The sequence below is a fragment of the Kwoniella shandongensis genome, chromosome 3 (assembly GCF_008629635.2).
Source record: "Kwoniella shandongensis chromosome 3, complete sequence".
Classification (NCBI taxonomy): Eukaryota; Fungi; Basidiomycota; class Tremellomycetes; order Tremellales; family Cryptococcaceae; genus Kwoniella; species Kwoniella shandongensis.
In genome coordinates this window covers 1094070-1118111 of record NC_089289.1, presented here as the reverse complement: position 1 = coordinate 1118111, position 24042 = coordinate 1094070, and the positions used below count along the sequence as shown (strand labels likewise).

The 24042-nt window shown below is 50.3% G+C and overlaps 9 protein-coding genes across 9 annotated transcripts; 6 read left to right on the top strand and 3 right to left on the bottom strand.

The window, feature by feature from the left end:
* Nucleotides 1-969: 969 nt before the first annotated feature.
* On the top strand, nucleotides 970-4644 carry CI109_101790 (uncharacterized protein; the record flags this gene model as incomplete). The annotated part of the gene is made up of 4 exons (XM_032002279.1): nucleotides 970-1485; nucleotides 1538-2329; nucleotides 2381-3013; nucleotides 3064-4644. The coding sequence occupies 4 exons, from the start codon at nucleotides 970-972 to the stop codon at nucleotides 4642-4644; spliced, it is 3522 nt and encodes a 1173-aa protein (XP_031863216.1).
* Nucleotides 4645-4800: 156 nt separating this feature from the next.
* CI109_101789 (uncharacterized protein) lies at nucleotides 4801-6991 on the top strand (the record flags this gene model as incomplete). The annotated part of the gene is made up of 8 exons (XM_032002280.2): nucleotides 4801-4820; nucleotides 5072-5468; nucleotides 5608-5699; nucleotides 5802-5981; nucleotides 6088-6335; nucleotides 6413-6540; nucleotides 6612-6750; nucleotides 6870-6991. The coding sequence occupies 8 exons, from the start codon at nucleotides 4801-4803 to the stop codon at nucleotides 6989-6991; spliced, it is 1326 nt and encodes a 441-aa protein (XP_031863217.2).
* Nucleotides 6992-7091: 100 nt separating this feature from the next.
* CI109_101788 (60S ribosomal protein eL30) lies at nucleotides 7092-8083 on the bottom strand (the record flags this gene model as incomplete). The annotated part of the gene is made up of 5 exons (XM_032002281.1): nucleotides 7092-7112; nucleotides 7196-7310; nucleotides 7413-7482; nucleotides 7752-7800; nucleotides 8000-8083. The coding sequence occupies 5 exons, from the start codon at nucleotides 8081-8083 to the stop codon at nucleotides 7092-7094; spliced, it is 339 nt and encodes a 112-aa protein (XP_031863218.1).
* Nucleotides 8084-8563: 480 nt separating this feature from the next.
* On the top strand, nucleotides 8564-9036 carry CI109_101787 (uncharacterized protein; the record flags this gene model as incomplete). Its single annotated transcript, XM_032002282.1, has 2 exons — nucleotides 8564-8730; nucleotides 8910-9036. 2 exons carry the CDS (start codon nucleotides 8564-8566, stop codon nucleotides 9034-9036), a joined length of 294 nt encoding a protein of 97 aa, XP_031863219.1.
* Nucleotides 9037-9638: 602 nt separating this feature from the next.
* On the top strand, nucleotides 9639-11090 carry CI109_101786 (uncharacterized protein; the record flags this gene model as incomplete). Its single annotated transcript, XM_032002283.1, has 3 exons — nucleotides 9639-10339; nucleotides 10478-10726; nucleotides 10799-11090. 3 exons carry the CDS (start codon nucleotides 9639-9641, stop codon nucleotides 11088-11090), a joined length of 1242 nt encoding a protein of 413 aa, XP_031863220.1.
* A 138-nt stretch (nucleotides 11091-11228) lies between these two features.
* On the bottom strand, nucleotides 11229-13762 carry CI109_101785 (uncharacterized protein; the record flags this gene model as incomplete). The annotated part of the gene is made up of 11 exons (XM_032002284.1): nucleotides 11229-11606; nucleotides 11681-11837; nucleotides 11919-12121; nucleotides 12177-12300; nucleotides 12416-12541; nucleotides 12608-12728; nucleotides 12876-13032; nucleotides 13099-13186; nucleotides 13304-13470; nucleotides 13533-13591; nucleotides 13657-13762. 11 exons carry the CDS (start codon nucleotides 13760-13762, stop codon nucleotides 11229-11231), a joined length of 1686 nt encoding a protein of 561 aa, XP_031863221.1.
* A 951-nt stretch (nucleotides 13763-14713) lies between these two features.
* Nucleotides 14714-16255, top strand: CI109_101784 (uncharacterized protein; the record flags this gene model as incomplete). Its single annotated transcript, XM_032002285.1, has 4 exons — nucleotides 14714-14827; nucleotides 14902-15592; nucleotides 15661-15803; nucleotides 15869-16255. The coding sequence occupies 4 exons, from the start codon at nucleotides 14714-14716 to the stop codon at nucleotides 16253-16255; spliced, it is 1335 nt and encodes a 444-aa protein (XP_031863222.1).
* A 1457-nt stretch (nucleotides 16256-17712) lies between these two features.
* On the top strand, nucleotides 17713-20254 carry CI109_101783 (3-isopropylmalate dehydratase, large subunit; the record flags this gene model as incomplete). The annotated part of the gene is made up of 5 exons (XM_032002286.1): nucleotides 17713-17924; nucleotides 17987-18123; nucleotides 18197-18277; nucleotides 18337-19846; nucleotides 19903-20254. 5 exons carry the CDS (start codon nucleotides 17713-17715, stop codon nucleotides 20252-20254), a joined length of 2292 nt encoding a protein of 763 aa, XP_031863223.1.
* Nucleotides 20255-22107: 1853 nt separating this feature from the next.
* Nucleotides 22108-23874, bottom strand: CI109_101782 (uncharacterized protein; the record flags this gene model as incomplete). The annotated part of the gene is made up of 6 exons (XM_032002287.1): nucleotides 22108-22302; nucleotides 22378-22437; nucleotides 22501-22616; nucleotides 22673-22700; nucleotides 22762-23077; nucleotides 23135-23874. 6 exons carry the CDS (start codon nucleotides 23872-23874, stop codon nucleotides 22108-22110), a joined length of 1455 nt encoding a protein of 484 aa, XP_031863224.1.
* Between the last annotated feature and the right edge of the window lie 168 nt (nucleotides 23875-24042).

Sequence of the window (24042 nt, the reverse complement as noted above, 5' to 3'; positions counted from 1 at the left end):
TCTCACTCTGTTACGGATCAGTCATCAGAATAAGATTAATCACCCTCACACCAAAACGGGTATTTTCAATTTCAACTAATTCAACCGCGCTTACTCATCTCGCAAAGAATCTGAATGGGAACGACTGCCACAAACAGTTCACCCCGTACCGTTCCCATGAATTACCGCTAGTGGCAAATTCTTTTGAAATCCTTTCAGGGCGGTCTGTGCATATTCTGTCGTTTCACACGCAGTGGGTGATTTCGGTCGGGTCCTTTTTGATCACTCTTGCATCACTCCGCTGCACCTGCACTGCATCTCCGCATAGATCTCCTTTTGGCCCATACAAATCCCAAGTCAGTCTTAATCGATTCTAACTCCTATTACAATACCACAATACCGGCATTAAATAACATTAGCACTCGTAGTTAGTACAGTATTGATTGGCATTAGACGAAAAGGGGAAAAACCCAAATCACGCAGTTAGCATTAGCCAGTCAGGTCGACGTGTCCTTTATCTCCCCGCCCCGCTCATTCCCAACCAACCAACACTCGGACAATCCCTCATCTTCCTCATCTCACCATACTACCCTCAAGTCAGTCACGTACCCCCTCGATTCACTATTACCCCGCAACGATCCACCACAACACGGTCTCCATAATTTATAATTTTTATCTCGTCCCATTGAAACGCATCGCCGCTATCAAAGCCGTAAAAATCACAATCGAAAGTGGATCGGTCCTCACGTTAGGGACTTGATCCCGGTGTTCTTTCTTTTACGAGTATTGTAATTTCCCATTCCCTATCAACGCGTCGCAGTCATTTATCGTTTCCTCCCCTTTTCTCGGTTGATTTGATTTCTTGGTAAGTCGAAAACGTCCTTGTTTGTCTCAAAGTCAGGTGGAGGTGGTCCACCACAATCCTTGTTACATATATTAAAGATTGCCCGACTATAGGTAGCCCGTGGGTATGCCAGCTGGTACGCCGACATGACAACGCCGACAGCGACCTCCCTTCCATTACCTTCACAGAACAATAACAATCTCGCTCGCGTATCACCCGTCAACTCGACCGCGTCATTACCACATCAATCTCCTTCTTTCAACTCGAATCAGTTCTCCCTGCCACAGCATGCCGGTCCTTCCTCTGTTCCACGACAGCCGCAACCGCCATCTACGAACTTCTCCCAACCGCAACAGCCAATAGCTGGACCATCTCGTTCTACGCTCAATCAAGCTCAACAGTTCGCTGCCCTCAACGCTGCTCAAGGGCAACAACAAGGCTCGCCGCAACAAGGCTTCAATCTCGCTGACCCCCAAGTACATGCTCGACTAGCATTCATGGCACAGCAACAAGCCGCAGCTGCGGCAGCGGCAGGAGCAGGAGCTGGAAATGGAACACCAACAGGAGGGCAAGAACGGAAAACGTCGCAGCCTGATTTGGCAGCCATGGCTGCAGCTATGGGACAGATGCAAGGGCAGAGCAGAGAAGCTATCATGAAGCAGGTGAGTCCTTCTTGAGCAACGCCGTCATGTCCCAATGCTCACAGAACCTCAGTTGCAAGCACTCCAAAATTCGCAAGTACAGAGAGCCAAGATGAATCTTTCTCAACCCCAAGCAACAAGTCGATCCACTTCTGCGAACGGCACATCAGCGCCCCCTACCGCACCCTCGCCCGCAAACTCAATGACAGCGCCATCACCTATCACTGCTCCTTCTCCTATGACCGCTCCCTCACCTGCCGCACCTCAATCCAATCAAGGCATGACAATACAAATGCCGTCCAATTTGGCTGGGGGCTCTAATCCCTCAGATGGGTCCGGAATGACCTCATATCAGCAGCTGAATCCTGCAGGACCTTCACAACAAGGAGGCCAGATGAGTGAAATTACGAACGGAATAAATCATCAAAATCAGCCAAATGGGAACGGCCAAGCGGGAGGTGTACCAATGTCGCAGCAGCAACGTGACTTTCTCATCATGCAGCAGGAGAAGATGCGAGCGGCTCAGAACCTACAGATACAACGACAGCAACAACAAGGGCAACAACAGCAACAGCAATCATCCAATCCCTCACAGCAGCCTCAACAACCACATCCTTCACAACTGAACCCCCAGCAGCAACCGGTCCGTCCGCCTGGGCAACCGGGTGTTCGACCCCCACCCACGCCGTTGCAGCAACGGCAGCAATTCGTCGCTTCGCTCGCTGCCTTTCATCGACAAACAAATCAACCTCTTCCCCCTGAGATCTTCAACGGCGAGCGAGATGGTTCATTTAGAGTCGGCGATGCCTGGATGGATGTCGTGGACCTGTTGATGACTGTTGTCAAAAGTGGTGGGATTATGAATGTGAGTTGAAGCTTTTGAATCCTCTCGAGTCGTGCTTATCGTTCCCTTCAGGCTATGCAACAACCTCCCGATAGTCCTTTGTGGAAAGGCTTATTACAAACGAAGAACATTCCCAACCCTCTACCTCGGGCTCTTCAACTGCCCAAACTGCCGCAAGCAGACCCGAACGCTCCCCACTCCTACACCACCAACCCTGTCCAGTACCTCATCACCGCGTACCTCGCCTGGCTGCAAGCGTTCGAAGTGCACATGACCAAGCAACGGCAAGCCATCTATCAACGTCAAGCTGCTACAGCTATTGCTACCGGCCGTCCGCCACCACCGCCTCCACAAGGTGTCCCTCCCCTCAACGGTAATACATTCCCGATCAACGCGCCTTCTCCCTCTTCAATGATGAATGCACCCACGCCCACATCGATGCTTCCGCCTTCCCCCGCTTCTGGTGGACCGTCGTTCCCCTCTCCTGGAGACGCGATGAATCATGGCGCGCAGAGAGGACGACAGCCCAGCAAGCGCGGTGGGAAGAAGAAGGACGCGTCGGGCCGGCCTGTACCAACACCCATCAAGACCACATCTCAGGTTTCGTCTCCTATAGCGATAGTCACTAGCACGCCAGAGAGTGCTGCATCGGCCAAGAAACGGAAGAGAGACAAGAAGGGTGAGAAGACCATTGGTTATGAAGTGGTGAGCGGAATGATTCTCATTGTAACGATATTCGCTGACATTACGAAAAGACATCTACTCCTTCTACCCCTCTTCCCATGACCGGTCCCCCACCTGAAAGGCCACCGACACCTAAACGAGCGCGATACAAGGTAGAATATCGACCGATTCAGAAACCGCTACCAACCCTTGGGGGTTGGGACCGAAATCTCGTCACGGCGACTTTTGCGAAACACTCCTTGAGTCAAGGGACTCGATCGATTCACGATCTGGCTATTGTGGACATGGAAGCAATACTCATGGGTCTGAGATCGCGCATGCCTCAGGAGCTGGGATACGCCATGACGGTGCTGTCCATGTTGTCCATGCCCCATCCTGAGGAGAACATCGCCGGATTGCCTTTGCATCATCTTCAGGACATCTTCGCGGAATTGCTAGAGCTCATCGGTGAGGCAGCTTTTGGCGAAGAAGGGTGGGAAGGATGGCATAAGACCTGGGAGGCAGGATCGACGAAAGCAACGGATTCGAAGACAGACCTCAACAAGTTGACTTTCCTCGAACTCGAACAGCTCGGACGGGATTTCGACTTCTCCCTCAATGACGACGAGACCGACTTGGCTGCTCCCAAACCTAGGGATCAAACAGGGGGTCAGACCGATCTCGTACTGGCTGGTTTGAACATCTTGCGGAACTTTTCGATGTTCCAGGGCAACCAAGAGATGATGGGCTCGCGTTGTGAACTCTTCAACTTACTCGCTTGTGTCTCCGATGCCCGCCTCTGTCGAATGCCAGGTGACGACTTGAAACCGAGCGGTCCTCACAAGCCCTATTCTATTCTGGAACTCGCACGAGTCAGGCGAGATTGCGTCTGCATAGTGACTAACATCGGTACGTATATCAACCTTCGCTCGGTCCCACAACGAGCGACTGTCGCGATTTTCCGACTCTTGTCAACCTTCCTCTCTTGCGGCTGGGAGACCCTCACCCTTCGGGAGCCTGTTTACGGTCCTTCTGTCGCTGTCTCCATTCGCGAGGTCCCGCCCGCCGTCATTCTCTCTGTCGACCGAGCCCTTGAAGCATTTTGCAAGCTCGCCCAAAGCGATTCGAATCGAGAAGTCTTGGGCTCTGTCCCAGCCTCCGAGCTTGTGTCGCTCTTCGAAAGCTTGATCAAACTGTTCCCTGTAAATCGGCGACAATTCGAAGCGATGCATTCCATCGAAGATTGTTTGGGGTACTACGAATGTCTTGCTCTTTCGCTCTACTCGCTGGTGTTCCTCGCACCTCCGTCGACTCGAACGGCTATGCGCAATGTACCCGGAGCGATTGGTGTTCTCACTCGAGTGATCTTCGATACGGCTCTCCAGAAACCTGAATTCAGAGCGAACACATTTGCCATCTTGTGCAGGAGAATGTGTGAGACCTTAGGTGTTCTTAATGGGACTGTCAACGCGAGCGGTGTCGTAGAAGGCGCAGTGAGCTTCAGTGCAGGAGGGATCGAGGGTAGTGGATGGAGATTTGCGAGTAAACGGATTGAGAAGGGTTGGTTGGCAGGTATGGAGGAGATGGTCTTGGGTGTGGTGATGGGTGTGAAAGGGATTGATCTTCCAGCGTTCACAGAGCTCGAAGGGATGTGTTGGGGCGGATCAGAGTAGGTGTCAAGTGTATCGAAGTAGGACCATGTGGAGATTGGTGTTCTGTTCATCATGGTGGAGACCTGGGGATGAGGAGAACGGGATAGCACATATTTCGAGGCTCATTCATAGTGTATTGTACAAGTACACATATTTACAACCAAAGCATAAAGTAGCATGTATAGAAGCTATCTGTGGTGTGTCTCTAGTTTTGACAGCATGAGTCGCGACATCAACAGCGATTCAGACAGGCAGGGGACCACCGATCAAGATAGATGATATAGGCGATTACGAGCCAAGTTGATTGTAATTTGACCTCCACTCAGGTTGTCCACCCACTCGCAGTACTCGAAGGTGCACACCAAAATTTCCTTGGGAAGCAAAATTACTTGTACATCGACCTCACTCCTTAAGTTTTAGTCGATCATCACCATCATCTCGCCCTCAGCTCTGTATCTGTGGCGACTATGACGATTGGATCCGACTTCCTCTCAAAAAACGAGTGGAGCTTGCTCTTCACTCTCCGACGACAATATTTCGCGCTTTATCCACCATACCTCCTCTCCCTCCCTCCTGCTTCCACACTCGCCAGTGATATCGCACAACGCTACTTGCTGAACGATCTACTGCTCTTGGACGATGATGATATCGTCGCCGACTGCAACACCGAGATCGAGGGACTGCCCGAAGAAAAGTCTATGCGGATAGAACCGAGTATGAAGGGGAAAGGTAAAGCGAGACTGAAGGAGCCAGAAGCAGGGTACAAGAAACAAGTCTTGCGAAAGCTTGTAGATCGTTTAGAGCGCGGTGTGTCGCGGAAGATTGAAGATGGCGATGAAGAAGCTGTAAGTTGATACTGATTTCGGGACGTATTTCTTCACCTTCCTACTGAACTTCATTGTCGGGGAACATGCGAATTGGCCTTGTTCACTTGTCATTTCGTCACATCATGGGGATCTGTAGCTGACAAACGTGGCGTGATAGGAGGTCGATGAGAGATTCTACGAGATATTGGCTGGACTCATGGTATCCTCCCATCCGACCTCTACACTTCCAGAAGCAGGACCTTCCACAGCGTGAGTTCATCTTTCGACCTCTTGAGTGGTGGAAGGGGAGGTCGACAGTGCGGCGGCCACATGAAGGGCAAATCAAATACTAACCCTTCGTACCTCTATCAGACCCAAAACATCTTACCGCACATTCATATACGATAGTCCTGTCTCCATGGAGTCTGTCTCACGACGCCGACAGGAAAAGTCAGACACGCCGCAAACTTCGGTACAACTCGAAGAGAGGAGGATCACTTTGCTCGAAGAGCAAATTGCTATTCAAGGTGGAACAACGGGTTTACGAACGTGGTAAGTTGCTCTTGCCTAGCACATCCACTACAGTTACATTCACTGCTACGTGTCGAGAGTGTGACCTTGGCGCGATACATGCTCATACGGTGTACTGATATTGCAGGACCGCTGCTCTCCATCTCGCACATCATATCCTCCATCATTCAAATCTCCTCTTACCCCCTTCCGACGTGACTCGAGGCGTTGTCGAACTTGGCGCAGGGACGGGATTCGTATCACTCCTTCTTGGTCAGTTAGGCGTAAACGTAATCGGTACAGATCTCGGTGATGATGAGGAAGGGCACGAAGAGGACGAGCAGGGAGCGGGCTTCAGGACGCCTTTGGGCAGATTGAGGAGTAACATTGCGTTGAGTGAGTGTTTTACGACGCCGTGGAGAAGTAGGCGGCTAGCGGTGATCTTGATTGCTGATCAGAATCGACATCTTTAGACGAATGCGCTATCACACCGTCAGTGAGAGCTTTAGATTGGACGGACGCAAAGAGACCTCGGGCAGATCGACCGGGAACCTGGACACAACTCGAATCTGAACGTCGGACCATTGTCGCAGCCGACGTAGTGAGTGTCTATATCCCGCTGTTTGAATAGAATGTACAACGACACAAGGCTGAGCACTCGTCTCATTGCAGATTTACGATCCGGATCTCGTGCCTCCTCTCGTCGATGCAATTGATGTTTTGTTACACAAGGGGGATGAAGGACAATGTGCGATCATCTCGGCGACAGTTAGAAATCAAGAGACGTTTGACAAGTTTCTCAATACCTGCAGTGAGTCTTCGTCTTGTCCCGGTTACCTCCCTGCAACTCCTGCTCTCGCGCACGATCACACTTTCCCTCCATCACATGTAACGTCTTCATTGACTGACTGACACCCTCACACCTCGCAGAACAACATGGTTTGATCACGGAAGATATCGATGTTCCGCCAATGGACTCTTCCAGCCCAACTTTCTGGGACTCTGCTCTGGACGCTGGAACACAAGTCCGTCTTATACGAATCACCAGATAGTTAGTACACGGCGTAATGAATGGATAGATGTATTGATTGATCAATGAACCCAATATGCAAAGCAGAAAGATATGTCCCGTATGAATACAATGCATCACGCTTAAGCAGTCTCGACCTGGAGCTATAGGTTACAAACGAACAGAGAGGAAGATGTCAGCGATTGGTACAGACGAGTTCGTTTGAGTTAGATGCAGGTTTACTCACCAAGTCAGAGTCCCCAGCGTCCTGGATGGACATCACACCCACTCGGTAGAGCTTACCGGCGGCGGTACCGAGGTCAACGTTGGAACCGTCGTAGTGGTGAACGTTGGTCTTGGAACTGTGGAAGGGCAATTGACGTCAGTCAACCGCTCGGACCACGAACGATGCGCACAAAAGTACTAGCCAGGCCACGACTGAGATAGGGGAAGTGAGCACTCACAGCATGGCGTAGTACTCGATCTCAGACTTTCGGAGGGGAGGGCAGTTCTTGGAGATCAAGATGAGCTTGGCTGTTTGGTGTTTGATGTGTTGAGTGGGTGTGTAATTCGATGTCCATCCAGGCACATTTGAGTGGGATGGTTAGTAGGTTTGTATTATTGATGCGATACGTTGAAAGTTGAGGAAGGGCGGAAAGTAGAAAGAGTGAACCAAACGTCAGCGAGGGAACCTTCTCAGCCATGATGGCTCCAGTCCCTAGTACACAACATCCTCCTCCTCTTCCTCCATCGTCCATCGTCCATCCTCCGCCTCTTTCACGTAGATGAGAAAAGTAACGCACCCTTGCCAGATCGGAGCTGCTTAAGAGCCTGCTTGTAGCCGAGAGTGAACTGCGAATCATATGTCCAATGTCAGCCCAACCCTTCTGCTTGCTGTCCCTTCCCTTCCACCCCGCCAGGCCATACGCTTCACGCTCTTCCCATTTCTTTCTCTCTCTGTTGCTCTACATCCCCACATTGTCGGTCTCCTTGACATCCTCTCCTCCGTCCTCGCATTTTCGCTCCGCTCAAATGCTCCTGTCGCACTCACCTTTCCGGACTTGACAACGAGCTGAAGCTTGGTGTTGATAGACTCGGAAGCCTTGGCGGACTTGGACTTCTTAACGGGAGCCATTTTATCTACTCTTCTTTTTTTGTTGGTTGTCGATTGAAGGTTGAAGGTCAAACGTCAAACGTCGAGAAAGGTTTTGTTGAAATTGCATACAACCAAGGATGCATCCACCACAGTGAGGGGTCAGGGGAGAGGTCTACGGTGAGAATCGTGAATGTGGCAGTTTCTTTTTTCGTGAACAAGGGTGTGGTCGGTGTTTTTCGGTGTTTTGAAGAAAGTGGCGGATGGCACCGTTGACCACTTCGTCACTTGTCATTGATCTCGAGATTTCTACATAAATCACTCGAGGTTATTTGCCGCTCAACCGTCGCTATACGTCACCAACAACATCTGCATTACTCAACCATAATTACTTACAACTAGTCCTCACTGCGACATCTAAACGATTCAGAACCTTAGATCCAGCGCGAGGCATATATCCATATCCACCTGACCCATACTTCGATACTCCCAACACCCCACACCCACACCCACACACACACAATGGCATCCGCTCTCGTACTCGGTCTTTCCATCCTCGGCGCAGGTTTGGGCGGTCGAGTCGCTTATCAGATGTTCAGAGCGACAGCATCTGGCGCATCACCATTCTTGAAGGGTGGATTCAAGGGCAAGATGGATAAAGCGGAGGCATTACAAATACTGGGATTGAAGTGAGTTTGACTTCTTTTGTATATGTTTGTTTATGGTTTCGTCATCGGAATGTCCTGCCTAAGAGCGAGATGGACTACGTGATTGGGAGGGCAATCGTCTTACTGCTTCCATAGTTCCTCTTTCTGTTGGAGTGTCACTGCATCGTATGTACTGACACGATATACCTTTTGTTCCGCAGAGAGCCAGTCACTTCCAACAGACTGAAAGACGCTCATCGACATCTCATGTTGGCAAACCATCCCGATCGAGGAGGTGCGCCATATCTCGCCGGGAAAGTGAACGAGGCAAAAGCATTGCTAGAGTAAGTGGAAGTCACACACCATAATAAGATGGTAAGATCGGAATTACTGACGCGTCCTTCTACTCCTTTATTTTCCGCTATTGCCCTTCTTCTCTCATTCCATATTGTTCCCATCCTGCCTGTCTCTTTAACGATCTCGCAACTTGCAGCAAGGAGGTCAGGAGATGAGCAATTGAGTTTTATGGGTGGACAACGACGTCGTGAGGCAGAGGCAGAGGCAGATTGCCGTAGCGGACGGGACGATGGAGGACGACATATTGTTTGTATAACTAGGTTCTGGACGATCACATTTGGGCATTATCATAGTAGCATGCACTTCTCTTTTCGGCGAGTTGCGGTCGGTAGCAGGCATAGTGTGGTTTGCCAGAGTCGACGAAATGAGTCTTGCTGTCTATTTGTCTCAATCAAGGGTAGGCTCATGACCATTTTCATCGAATTCACCTCCACCTTTTGACGACAAGGTTACGAACCCGACTTTTTTTCCAGCGAGAAGTGCTCTTTCCTCCTTGCCTTGTATATTTCGGTCAACACGCTTCTGATCCTGAGGTCCCGATCTTCTACCTCGCCTTGATCGACACAAGGTGAAGGAATCACCCTCTCACTACCATGTCTTCCGACCCCGATGCGTCCGACGCGCAACTCTTCGCTGACTTACCTGAACCTCTCGTCCTCTCCCCCTCTGAACTGATCAAGACATACCATCCCAATGTCCTCGCTCCTCTTGTGCGATGTTCCAAATTACCTTTCCGACACTTGACGTCTTTGTACGAGACTCATATCACACATACGCCGATGATATTAGCCGAAGAATTTTCAAGAGCTCAAGTCGCTCGTATATCAGATTTCAGTACGAGTACCGAAGAACGTGGTGTCTTTTGGATGGAACCGAAGGTTGGACGGAGCACTGCCATTCCTACAGCGACGAACCACACGAGTCATCCTGAAGGTGACAGAACTCAAGCTCAAGCTGGACCATCGAGGTATTATCAGTCCCCATCACATACTCGACTCCCACCCACCCCAACTGCGCCAACAAAACATTCCCAACTGATTAGAGGATGTTTGATCGCACAATTCGCCTCGCCGAACCCTACTTCCCTCGCTGATGCAGCGGAACTAATCTCGCCATACGTGGACGGTCTCGATCTGAATTGCGGTTGTCCACAGCGTTGGGCGTACAATGAAGGGATTGGTTGTGCACTGTTGAGAAAACCGGAATTGGTCAGAGATATGGTCAGGTGTGTGAAAGATAGGATGGGTTGGGATTGGCCTGTTAGTATAAAGATCAGAGTGGATCCAGATCTCAAGTGGGTATTCTTGCTATTGCGTTGCGTCTCTCCGGTCACTCGTTCGTTGTGCTGGTCCCCTCTCATTTGCTCAGAACAACAAGCATGTTGCATCTCGTCGCCGTAGCACATCAACTGACCCAAAAATCTCGGTTACAGACTCACAGACCAACTCGTCCGAACCGCACTGCAAGCCAACATCTCCCATCTTACCATCCACGGTCGAACGCGCCATCAACCGTCCACCGACCCCGTCTCGCTCGAAGGTATCAAGTTTGCCGTAGAATGTGCCAAGGGGGAAGTACCGTGTGTCGCGAACGGGGATCTGTGGGAGTTGGAAGATGCGAGACGGATGAGGGAGGTGACGGGTGTAGAGGGTGTGATGGCTGCAAGAGGGTTATTAGCAAAGTGAGTGATAGTCCTGCCCTTCGACACAAGCATGCTTCTTCGAATGAAGAGCTGATTCGTTTCCCTTTGTAGTCCCGCTTTGTTCGCTGGATACAAGGTCACACCTTCTCATTGCATTTCACAATTCATCAACCTCTCCCTGGATTACGGTCTCATCTTCCCCCTCTTCCATCGACACCTCGCCTATATGCTCGAATCGCACCTCGTCCGCTCTGAAAAAGTATGGTTCAACTCTATGACGAGCACGGTAGGCGCTGTAGATTGGATAGCTTCCAGAGGGGTAGATATCAAGAAAGAACGAAGGACAATATGGGATGCTAGAAGGGGTAGAAATGTGGTAGATCAATATCAATGGAAGATCTGACTTTGACTAATTTTAATGACAATAATGATACTTTACGATGCATATGATACGAGAACTGTACCTTTTCAATGATAGCCTTGTCCCAGTCACTCACTACACTTGTTCTATAGTTACATATACTTGTCTAACATACCTAGCCTAGATCCCCCCAGCATTACTTTGCGTTCTCACCATCCTCATTTCCAACTCATCAAACCCTTCATCCACCCTAGACATCCTCCCCCTGTGCGCACTCCTACTTCTCCCCCGGGACAAAGATCTAGACGCCGTATCTGATCCTCCATCGTGATCTGCTGCAGCGGAAGTCGCGGCCAAACCTCCACGAGGCATCGTGGGCGGTAAGGGTGTATCACCGTGATTGTTGTTTTCTTTGCCATTACCCATGCCTTTCTCGGTGAGATGGATCTTGTTGGCCGAATCGATGTCGTTGGGTGAAGATGTGTGTGCTTCGTATTCCCCCTCGAGGTCTCGTTGGTGGAATGCGTAATCGGCGACATATTCGCCAAGTTCGACTTCCTAAGTGATGGAAGAATCAAGCAGTCAGCGCTATTCTCGACCGGGTCGGCAAAGATGCGAGGCGAGCCACTCACATCCATACCGACAATCTCTGCCTCTTCGGTTGCTCGGAATTTACACCCAGGGATCAGGTTGATCACAAACATAATCGCATAAGTGACCACAAAAGTCCAACTTAATCCGACCAAAGCCCAGACAATCTGTTTGCCCAGTTGTTTGTAGTTGTGATCCCTACGGTAACTCGTATCAGCTTTTATCATGGGAGATGTTCCACCAGGCACTGAGGGTGAAGGAAGACAACGCAATACTTACAACCAACCTCCGTCGATAGCTGAGAAACCATCGTTGGCTGCGACACTGGACTGCGCAAACAGTCCAGTCATAAGAACACCAACCACGCCGGCCAAAGCGTGGACAGCGAAAATATCCATAGGGTCATCGACTCGCATGCTGACTTTGAGACGGGTGGACAAGTTGGATACCGCCGCTGAGACGAGACCGATAAGGGCGCCAGCCTATCACATCAAAGAGTCAGCGACGAAACATGGAAGTAGACGACTGATCACTTACAGGTGCACCGACGAATCCTGCTGCAGGGGTGATGGCGACCAGACCAGCAATGGCACCGGTACAAAATCCGACCATACTCCATTTTCGCTCAAGTCGGAAATCCATGATCAACCAGGTGATACCGCTGTGATAGACAAACATATTAGCAGCCGTCTCTGACAGCCAGTCCCTTGGTGTATAGATTGCTGAGATCATGTAGGTTGTGGACAGGGACGAGCATCGGGGCAGAGAAGACGTACCCTACGCTACCCGCGAGGTTGGTGACGAAGACAGCCATTGCAGCCTTGAGGGATGCGGCGAAACACGATCCTCCATTGAATCCAAGCCATCCGACCCAGAGGAATACAGTACCAAGAACGACGTTACTGCGCGACGACTTGAGTCAGTTTGTCTGTCGCTCGGCGGAGATGTATCTTCATCGCTTGACTCACCCGACGTTGGAAGGCTTGAAGAGGATTCGCTCGGTACCGTATCCTCGTCGCTTGCCGATGAAGTAAGAGTAGGCCAATCCAGCGGTTCCAGAGGCGATCTCAACCGGGACACCACCAGCATCTGCGTAACGACAATATATCAGTACTCAATCGATTGCCGCTAGAAATTTCGGGATCTACAAGTACTCACAACTACATAACAAATTCATCAGCGTTGCTCAAGTCATACGTGTTAGACATTCGGGACTCAAAACTCACTCTAAGATACCCCATTTATACGCCCATCCGTTCACGCTCCAAATCCAATGTGCGAGAGGATCATAAACCAGTGTCGTCCAAGCGAAAATGAACATCATGGCAGGTAAGATCCTACTTCGTTCCGCTGCTGCGCCGAGCAAAACTGCAGGGACGAGACAGGCGAACATCTAAAGAAGGAATCAGCCATTCTGACGGGTGAGGTGTACTGCACAGAAAAGATTGTTGTCACGTACGAGCTGGTAGGTTGCAAAGACGATTTCTGGTAATTTGCCGTTGGTCTCTGGTACAGCTCTCTCCAACACTCTTCGGAAACCGACATTTCTATGATGCATACAACCCTCGTCAGCCTCGCCTTCGTCATACGCGTCGAACACTTCCCACTCGAAACAAAGCGTTCCACACCTGAACCTTCGTATTTAAGGAATATGAATGACTCACCGTCCATCACCCAGGAATGATCCACCGCTCTCTGAGAAGACAAGACTGTATCCTATGAAGAACCATTGGAAAGAGACGATCGCCAACGACACAAGGGAGAGGAACAGCATCGAGAGGGCATTCTTCCGTCGTGCAAGACCGGAATAGAGATATCCAAGTCCGGGAAGCTAAACACATGGAGAGCATGTGTTAGCTGATTGTATAAATTGCAAGGGGTGCAGATACGTACCATGAACACGATCAGAGCTGCAGAAGTGAGAACCCATGCTATATCTCCAGGATCGAAGCCTGTCCCAAAAGTAAGTCGTTGTTAGCGACCACCTCAGACTCAGCTCGACACAACAATGACACACCTGATGTTTCGTCCCCTATCGTGGCGATGATGTCGGTTCCGAGAGGCTCAAAAGTGTAGGTACCATCAGACGCGGTTCTGAGCGAACCGTACGTGACGTTGACCATGATAGACGTAGTGAGCTCGACGCGTTATATTTGTGTGTAAGTGGGCAGGTGTCGAACGACCGCTATATATGGCGATGATCTTTTCGGTTTATGACTGATATACACAAAGATGAAAGACAAAGACAAGAGATACAAAAGGCCAAGATCGAATAAGACCAAAAGACCAAGAACCAAGAACTACGCAGAGATGAATAACTGGAACCAAAAAGAATGCAATTGCTTTGCGTAAAGTCACCACGATGATGATATAAGTCCAGTCTAGTCAAGAGAAACGCAATCACCGATTGTAGCAGAAAAAAAAAGTCTAGTCTCCCCGCAAAACGGATCTGTGGTATTGCACGGGGTAACGCACGAAGGGTGAGATGCACAAGTGGACTGACTGTATTGTATGCTGCATGCGCAGATGCACGTAATGGTAGGCTTGACTCCGTCATCTTGTATACTGCAACTGCCAATGAAAATCGTAACCTGTGTGTACGGTTAGATTGTCGCTTAGAGGGACCAATCTCTCTAATCTGTAACATCGTGTAAAGTTCTGATTACATTCTCGAATCTGGTTGGTCAGTTCGTTTCAAACCAATAGGAATTGGGTATGTCTTTCTAACCGGGATGAGATGCGAGATGCGAGATGCGATGGCGGTGGTGCCTGACGTTGACGGGGTGACTCAAACCGTGGATCACCAAAACAAAAAGTCTGGGTGTTTGTTTTCGGCCGGATATAGGTGTGTTCGACCGAAGCGATCAATCACGCTTCAACGGACTTTAATCCCCACTCCGTCCTTGTTCCGATTCCGACGGGATAGGCCTACTGGCTTAGTTGTTCGACATTGATGCATATGTTTGGGGAATGTAACCTCCTATCAACTTTGGCTCTGCGACAACGACACGCACAGGCAACGACACCCGACTCCGTCTCTATACGCTCACTTCTTGCCCTCACCTAACCGAGGCATGACGGAGCTCGATGCGCGACTTGGCGCTTTGCTACAAGGTAGAAAGGTAAAAGGACGATTTAGATCTTTGAAAGAGTATGATACCTCTTCACAATCAGATCTGATAGACTTTGTAAGCATCTCGCACTTTGCCGGACATTCTGTTTGGGTTAGATTAATGAGCTGATTCCCCCTTCCGGCTGACAGTCGTCCAACGACTACCTCTCTCTGACGTCCTCGAAGGCACTTCGTAAAGCATATCTCGCTCGTCTAGCATCTTCTCCTACCATCTTTGGTTCCACGGGCTCTCGTCTCCTGAGCGGCGGTAGTCAAGCGCACGCTTCTCTCGAATCGCGTTTCGCTACGTTCTTCAACTCCCCCTCTGCGCTTCTATTCAACTCTGGCTGGGATGCAAACGTCTCCTTCTTCGCTACTGTTCCCCAACCGACCGACTGGGTGATCTACGATGAGTTGGTCCACGCTTCTGTTCATTCTGGATTAAGATCGTCGCGTGTCCCACCAGAGCGGAGGTTGGCTTTCGCACATAATGATCCGGAGGGACTGGCAAGTGTCCTGAGACAAATCACGTCCGCCGCTTCGAGTTCCGATGATCGGTCAACGGTGTTTTTGGCTCTGGAATCGCTGTATTCGATGGACGGAGATATGTCGCCTTTACCAGCATTATTGGATGTGATGGAGAAATACGTGCCGAGGGAGAGACAATGCGTAGTCCTAGACGAAGCACACTCGACGGGGGTCTACGGTGATAAGGGAACAGGAGTGGTGCATGCCTTGGGCGAAGAAGGTGGATGGGCAGAAGGAGAAGCTGGACGAAGAGGGAAAGGAAGGGTGGACATCAGGTTAATGACGTTTGGTAAAGCGGTCGGATGTGCGGGTGGTAAGTGATCCCCATTTGTGCACCATACACCTTCGCATAGTACTGATGAACTTGGTTCCTGATTCCAGCTGTCCTGTTGTGTTCCCCTACGGTCCGATCATTCCTAATCAACTTTGCTCGCCCGCTCATCTTCTCTACGGCATTACCGCACTCAACGTTGATAGCGTTGGAATGCGTCTGGGATATCCTGCAGAGTCGCGAGGGTGATCAAGTGAGTCTGGAATCGGGCTTAGCTCGCAACAGTGAGACCTAAGCTGAACGTGAGCCCTTTGTCAGCGGCGATTAAGTCTCTTTGACATTTCCACTTATCTGCACGACCTCTTGGCCGACCTCCTGCGATCCACACCTCCTGGCTTACTTCACCTCCCTCCGAACCCCATTGTTCCCTTCCCTGACTCTTTATCACCTTATCTCCCCCCCGATCCACCGACACCCATCCTGGGTTTACTCACACCCACGTCTCACGCGTTATCGGCGTTCCTTCTCGAAAGGGGGTTCATCGTCCGTCCGGTCGTGCCCCCAACCGTACCTCCAGGAGGTGAAAGGGTGAGAGTCTGTCTTCGCGCAGGAATGGCAAAGAGCGTGATCGAGGGCTTAGTGTCGGCTCTGCGCGAATGGGTTGAACTCAAAACGAGAGAGGAGGGCGTAAGGGCTAAGCTGTAGTGGTGGACAATACATCTTGTCGTATACCTCGCATAAACCCAAAAACGTTGCATGAAGCTACTACTGTTTGACAATGCGGCCAATGTCAATCTCCATTTTGCCTAATACGGACGTTCTTGACCACTAATCACGTCGTCCTTCAAGACATCCTAAGCGTTTGTCGTTCTCCGCCGTACGGCCTACTCCTGTTGATTTTTGTCCAAACCTGCATTCTGATAACTTGCCAAGTCATTCATTCCTCGTAATTGGCGGCGTGCCGCACTTAAGACGTCTTGAGAGAAGAGTGTGTTAGCCCTAAGCTCAAAGATATAAATGTTTATCTATGTGGTCATAGGCCCGCCGTATTCTGGCACCCTTCTTGACACCAATCACTTCGGTCAGTGATGGATAGAGATTGCTGGCCATATCGCAGCAGACTCGGTATATGAGGCTGCTGTAACTGTCACGTCACGCCGGTATCATCACAGTACGAAGATATCAGATAGGCCATCAGTGATCGATGCCATCCCCGCGGGATTCTGAAAACATTTCGTTGTCTCAGACAGTGACTCTTGCTGCGATTCCTCCAGACGTAACTGTCGAAAGAAGCCTACATCGCTTTGGCCTCATGAAGTACAATGATTGTGGTGATCTCAATCTCATAAATATCATCACGGTTGATTCTCGTTGAGAGCGCTGGCGCTCGTCAGCAGTAGCAGTAAATCAACGCACGCCGATGGAGCTGTTCTACTTTCAGCTACAGGCGATATGCGCTCTTTCCCCGCCCACACATTTGAGCCGGACTCGCTCGCAAGAACCACGACACCGAACTGACCGAGAATGTCAGGAATAAATATAGCACGAGTCAGAAGCCATCACTTAGAAGTGGAGCCTTGATTCTCGAATAGATTGCAGGCAATCTGATATCCAAGCGCTGTTCTGTTCGATCGTTCTATCTTCTTTCTGGCGCAGTCACTCGGTCATCTCGGTCACAGAGAGTGATAGCTTCCCTACTGCGGGGTCGGGTTATCCGTTTACAACTCAACCATGCACTGACCACACTTCGATCATCTTCTGAGGGGGTGGTAATATTTATAGAAACGTGTGGAGACCCCATGTGTACTGCCCCGGTCGGTTCACTGATGAAAATGGTGTGACGTGATTGGCTGGTTTGGGGTGTAATGACACTCTTTCGGGCTTTCGGCCGATCGAGTCAAACTCAAGAGTTGGTGAGTTGCGTCGAACAAAGTCACTGCTCCTTCCTAGCTCTGACACATATACCATACACAAAGCAATCAATCAACCCTCCTTCTCTTCTGAACAACAGCCATCTCCCTACCGCATCAAAAAAAGGGCATCAAGTACAGACACATCACACATCGTGAGTTCTCTTCTCAGCAACTCCGCCTCCTCACGACCTGCTGAGGGCTCGTTTGCTGACTTGCCACCAGAAAAGCCCATTGAACCAACTTCCTAATATGCCTGCTCCCACTTCTGCCCCACGAACGCTTTATGACAAAGTGTTCGACGATCACGTCGTCTACTCTGGTGAAGGAGACACCCTTCTTTACATTGACCGACATCTCGTCCATGAAGTCACCTCCCCACAAGCTTTCGAGGGTCTTAGAAATGCTGGACGAAAAGTTAGAAGACCGGACTGTACCCTTGTTACAGTTGACCACAACATCCCGTGAGCACGCGTCGATCCCTGTGTTCAATAATCGGAGCTGATCGAAGAGTCTTATTCCGCAGTACTGTGTCTCGAAAGAACTTCAAGAGCGTTTCCACGTTCATCGGCGAAGTTGACAGCAGAGCGCAAGTCGTCGCGCTCGAGGATAATGTGAAGGAGTTCGGTCTCACTTACTTCGGAATGGACGACAAGCGACAAGGTGAGTGAAGCGTCTCATACAGAGTACATACAATGCCTAGCTCAGAATAATAGCTAACGTTCCATATCACTAGGTATCGTCCACATCATCGGCCCTGAACAAGGCTTCACCCTGCCTGGTACCACCGTTTGCTGTGGTGACTCGCACACTTCCAGTGAGTTAGCTCTGCTCTTGTCAGCTGTACCTAATTCCTCAATACTAACCCATTCGCAGCCCACGGTGCCTTTGGTGCCCTCGCGTTCGGTATCGGTACCTCCGAAGTCGAGCACATCCTTGCCACCCAAACCCTTCCCCAAGCCAAGTCCAAGAACATGCGAATCAACGTTGAGGGCAAGCTCCCCGAAGGTGTCGGATCGAAGGATGTCGTCCTTCACATCATCGGTGTGATCGGTACTGCCGGTGGTACAGGTGCTGTCATCGAGTTCGCCGGATCTACCATTCGAGAACTCAGCATGGAAGCGAGGATGTCTATCTGTAACATGTCTATTGAGGGTGGTGCGCGAGCCGGTATGATCGCTCCGGATGAGATCACCTTTGAATACCTCAAGGGACGACCGCTCAGTCCCCGAGAAGGAGAGGAGTGGGACAGTGCCGTCGCCTACTGGAAGACCCTCAAGACCGACCCTGGAGCGAAGTACGACATCGAGGTCGAGATCAAGGCCGAAGACATCATTCCTACCATCACATGGGGAACATCACCACAAGATGTCGTTCCCATCAATGGTGTCGTTCCCAACCCCGCCGACTTCCCCGAGAGCAAGCGAGGGAACATCGTCCGATCCCTCGAGTACATGGGTCTCACCGCCGGTACACCCATGGAGCAGATCAAGATTGACAAAGCATTCTTCGGTTCATGTACCAACGGTCGAATTGAGGATATGCGATCAGCTGCCCGAGTCATCATCGCCTCTGAGAAGAACGGTGGTCCTTCCAAGGTCGCCGAGGGTGTCTACGCAATGATCGTCCCTGGATCCGGTCTGGTTAAGCAACAAGCTGAAGCTGAGGGTCTCGATGTGATCTTCAAGAAGGCCGGTTTCGACTGGCGAGAAGCTGGATGCTCAATGTGTCTCGGTATGAACCCCGATCAGCTCAAACCTGGAGAACGATGCGCCAGTACCTCGAACCGAAACTTTGAAGGTCGACAAGGTGCTGGTGGACGAACTCACCTTATGTCCCCTGCGATGGTCGCCGCCGCCGCTCTTACCGGTTACTTCACCGACATCCGAAAGATCATGGGTGACCGAATGAGCGAGGACGGCGGTCTCAAGATCACCTCTTACTTCGACTACCTCACTCCTGTCGATGTTGCCGCTCTTCCTGTCGAGCCTACAGAGCAGACTCCTGAGGGCAAGTCACCTGTCAAGGCCGCCGCTGCCGCTTCCGCCGGTCTTCCCAAGTTCAACGTTCTCCGAGGTATCGCTGCTCCCATGTGGGAGGCCAACATCGACACCGACAAGATCATTCCCAAGCAGTTCCTCAAGACCCTTCTCCGAACAGGTCTCGGCTCCGCTCTCTTCTGGCCTATTCGATACGATGTCAAGACCGGAGAGGAGCTCCCGGACTTTGTCCTGAACAAGGAGCCATGGAAGCACTCTAGCATCCTCGTGTGTACCGGAGCCAACTTTGGTTGTGGTTCGTCGCGAGAACACGCTCCTTGGGCTCTCAACGACTTTGGTATCCGATGTATCCTTGCACCTTCATTCGGTGACATCTTCAAGACCAAGTGAGTGGCGTTTGTTTTCTGGCTTTACTACATGCTAATCGATCTGCATGTTTCAGCTGTTTCAAGAACGGTATGCTTCCTATCGAGCTTCCCCAAGCCGACCTTGACACCCTCTACGAGGACGCTTCGGCCGGTCTCGAGCTCGCCATTGACCTTGAGAACCAAGTCGTCGTTCGACCCGAGGGCAAGGATCCCATCCCCTTCACAGTCGACGCATTCAGAAGACATTGTCTCATCAACGGTCTTGACGATATTGGTCTCACCCTCGAACACAGGGAGAACATTGAGAAGTTTGAGGAGAAGAGGACGACCGTCTGGCCATGGCTCGACGGTGTCGGATACGCCAAGAAGGGACAAAAGGTGGTTGCTGTGCCACTCAAGAAGAACGTGAAGAAGACGGATTGGTAAGGGCGCCGTACGAGCAGGAGTTGGGGGTTGTATGTATCCATACGTTTTTATGCATCCTATAGGACAATTCTTGGGCGTGTGCCGTATGACCTTTCGCACGAGGTGGGAATGGGATGGGCATTGCAGACGTACGAGGCGTTCAGACACAGATGACACACTCTGCGTACCAGTGCAACCCGACTATGGAGCTGAGCTCGGACAACGATGTGCCTGTGCGGAATTGCGGGACGGGCATGCATCAAAACACCACACTGAACAGTGAGCTTAACGCCTGTCTGGTTAACCCTTGGATGAGCGAGTTCTCGTTGAGCGCGAGTCACAAAGAACGTCAGTAAATTACCGTCTCGCAGAGGAGCACCGTGTACGATCTCACAACGCGCAGACCGGTTGTGGAATTGCATTCAATTCTCAGAACACGCGTGTGAGGAACTCGACGAAACAGACCACTTGGCTTAATAGCTTAGTCGGTATGCATGTCGTCAAAAGGTCATTCAGGAGCATATCCAGCAATGCACATGCCAAAAAACATAATGTAGTTGGCTTGTAGTAAAAACCAAAAAGAAACGAAGTGTGCATGATTCGAACATGCGAGCCTGACGGCACGAGTTGTAGATATTGGATAATTCTAGACTCGCCGAATAACCACTATCGCAACACTCCCAATTCGATGTTTGTTGACTTTTTTGGTAAACTATATTCACATGTCGCAAGAAATATGACTGAAACATCGGGGGAGTCGCCATCTTTTGCGTACTCTTCACTGCTTGACAGAGTTGGATGGCAGAGGGAGGTCGGGAAGGTCGGGAAGGGCTCCTAAGGTGTCTGGCAGCGATTGGTGGGGCGCGTAAATGGTGATCAGGCTTTTATTGGGATCGCTCAATTGATCTTCACTCTTCAGCATGTTCGCATCGCTGTTATGAACAATGTGAACAGCTAGGAGTTAACGGAACAGATCTTCGGCACTGTTGACTGTCATGAGTACATGATGTCGGGTCGTATGATTATAAGTGTATCTGAGATAGGTGCAGGCCCATCATTGGGCCGACCGATCAGAAGTACTTCAGTTATTCTTGTTCAAAATAAGAAGAACGATCACTATGTGATATGTCACACAAGTCTATGTTCGATATCTGTCTTGCATGTACTGTACGACAACTTCAGAGCGTATTGCAGGTTGTGCTTCTCAGACCGAGTAAGTCGCCCAGTACATCAGCCCATGTCCACCGGTCAGAAAAAAACGGGTAGACCTTCGATGGACTTCACTCGTACCGTATGATTGTTGCAATCTGTCCAAGTCCAAGTGTCGTTCCTGTTCAACATTGGGGACGTCCAAGTCGAAAATCAAGCGATGCTGATGGACATCTTATTGACAGTTATCTTCTATCAGATCGTTGAGAGCCCACTTAGATCCTGATAACCGCGAAATCTGAGCTGTCGACTATTTGTTCAGAAATTCTTGAAACGTTTTCCTCAGCTTTTGAAGAGGAAAGGTGATGTGATTGTCAGCAAACATCCGTGATGCGATTGCTGCAACAATTCCGACGCATAAGATGTCCTCGATGCCAGTCTGAAGCCATGGGTGAAAGAGATTACGGTACGGTATCGACGAACAAATCTATTCGCGAGACTAAACTTTCTGAAAAGTTCGACCCGTAACATTCTATCCAGGTGAGCTGTCCCCCGTGCGCAGCCCTCAATCCAGTTCATCGTTGTCCAGAATACGCCCTTGGTTAGATTGTCCATGCTAAATTCATAATTGCAATGATGTGAGAGATGAGATGTGTGTGCAGAATTGTATGTCTATAAACTGCCTTCCTTCCTAATCTATCCCCATGCTACACCGTGTTTCTTCCTCACACCAGCCTTTCCTCCGATTTGCTCTTCTCATGACTAAGGTTGGATTGGAGAGCCGAAGCCATATCACCCAGACTGAGGGACGAGGTCTTCTCGATGACATCCTGTATTTGCTCCGCTGGCATTGCGGCTTTATGATGTCCGATATAATCTGAGAACTTCTCTGCGAGCTCACCACCCTCTCGGATCAGGACCTGTTGATCAGGCAGAAGTCAATATTTTGATCTGATCGTGCGCCACGTGCAACAAAAGAGGTAGGCTGTACTCACGATGCACACCTCGAATGCGATGAGCAGGATAATGATGATTTCCATTCGATGTCCAGACGACTTAGAGGGAAAGGTTGTCAGGACAAGACTCCTGCGTGAAGGTGAGGCAACGTAATCACTCACCTCTGTGAGCAGCGCCCGAAGGGTACTTTGGACTTCTTGGGCATAGTCGACCTTTTTGTTAAAGGCATCGATACGCTCCTTGATCTCGAATTCGCTTGCAATGGAGTCAAAGTACGCTGGACAGATCAGGTCAGCAACGAGCACTATCAAGCGATAGGATGGTCCAGCTCACATTCCAACTCAGGCTCAGACCAGTAGAACTGCATGGGGAAGACTTTATCAGCTTGCTTCACTACCCGTCGAGGATAACCAGCAGCTCACCTCCGGAGTATCATCCAGACCACCACCACTGGTATTCGCTGCCATTCTCAGCGTCATCAACTCTCCCATCTTTCTGATCACTTCCTTCCTCGCCAATGGCTGGCGTCCATACTTCTCCAAAGCTCGAGGTAAGACGGATACAGCGGCGATATGCGTGTCGAGACGGTCTTCCAGAACAGACAAGGTTGATGATCGGGACAAGGAAAGAGAAAGGGTGTATCTAGCAAGGAGGGAGGCGAGAGACGGGGACGGGTTGAAGGTTGAGAGCTCTGGAGGTCGACCGAGAAGAATCAGGTTTCCGAGGATATGTGTTTTGCTATGATGGATATCAGTGTGGGTTTCAACAGTCTCAAGCATGTAATGTCGAACTCACGCAGTAGGATCAACCACAAAGTCGACCTCTTCCACCTCGTACTCTTTTGGTGTCAACCTATTCACTTCGACGTTCCATCCTTTCCTCCTGATGATTTCCCTTAAGAACGCTCTACCTTCCTCCTCTGTCAATCCCCAGGTCACGAAACTTCCAGAGTTGAAAACCCAAATCTCGCCTCTATCTCCATATCCAAACCCGATATCTCTCATTGCCTCCTCTTCACTCTCCGCCCATTCCACTTCGGGTGACTTGGGCAGCGAATCGATTGGTCGAAGATCTTTGCCGTTTATCAGGCGTTCAGCACCTCCACGACCTTTCCAAGGTCCAATGACGAACGCTCTATCCCTATCACCTTCAGGAACCTCGTCCCACCTCACTCCGAGAGAACGGAGAACCGAACCGAGACTCAATAGGTCGTATTGCTCAGCTGTGGTATGGGCAATACATTGTAGCACGGGACCTCGAGTGTGAGATGCTGCATTTCGCAATGGTTGTGAAGCAGCTTCCAGTCTTCGTTTAGGAGGTTTGTGTGAGATCGGTGGTTTCGGAGCACGACTGGGATTAGTTCGTAGAGAAGGTACTGCTCGCTCGGGAATCGAGGTGGAGGCATATCGGGTCGCCGTGAGGATGATTGATTGGTTTTGAGGATATCGCAAGTGTTGTAGACATTGTGCACAGACAGGTCTGGATCGGGATGATGTACTGGACTGAGCGAGCGCTCTCAAAGATCGAGAGAACATATCGATCCTTGTCCGTCCTATACCAAACTTTGGGTGTGTAATTGATATCAGGATTACAAAGGGGAAAGACGTCGTCGAATTTCAACATTGCCGACCAACTTATCGAGGATTCTTCATGGACGGCAACGGAATCAAATCGAGATAAACATCATCGTATGACGTGGAATT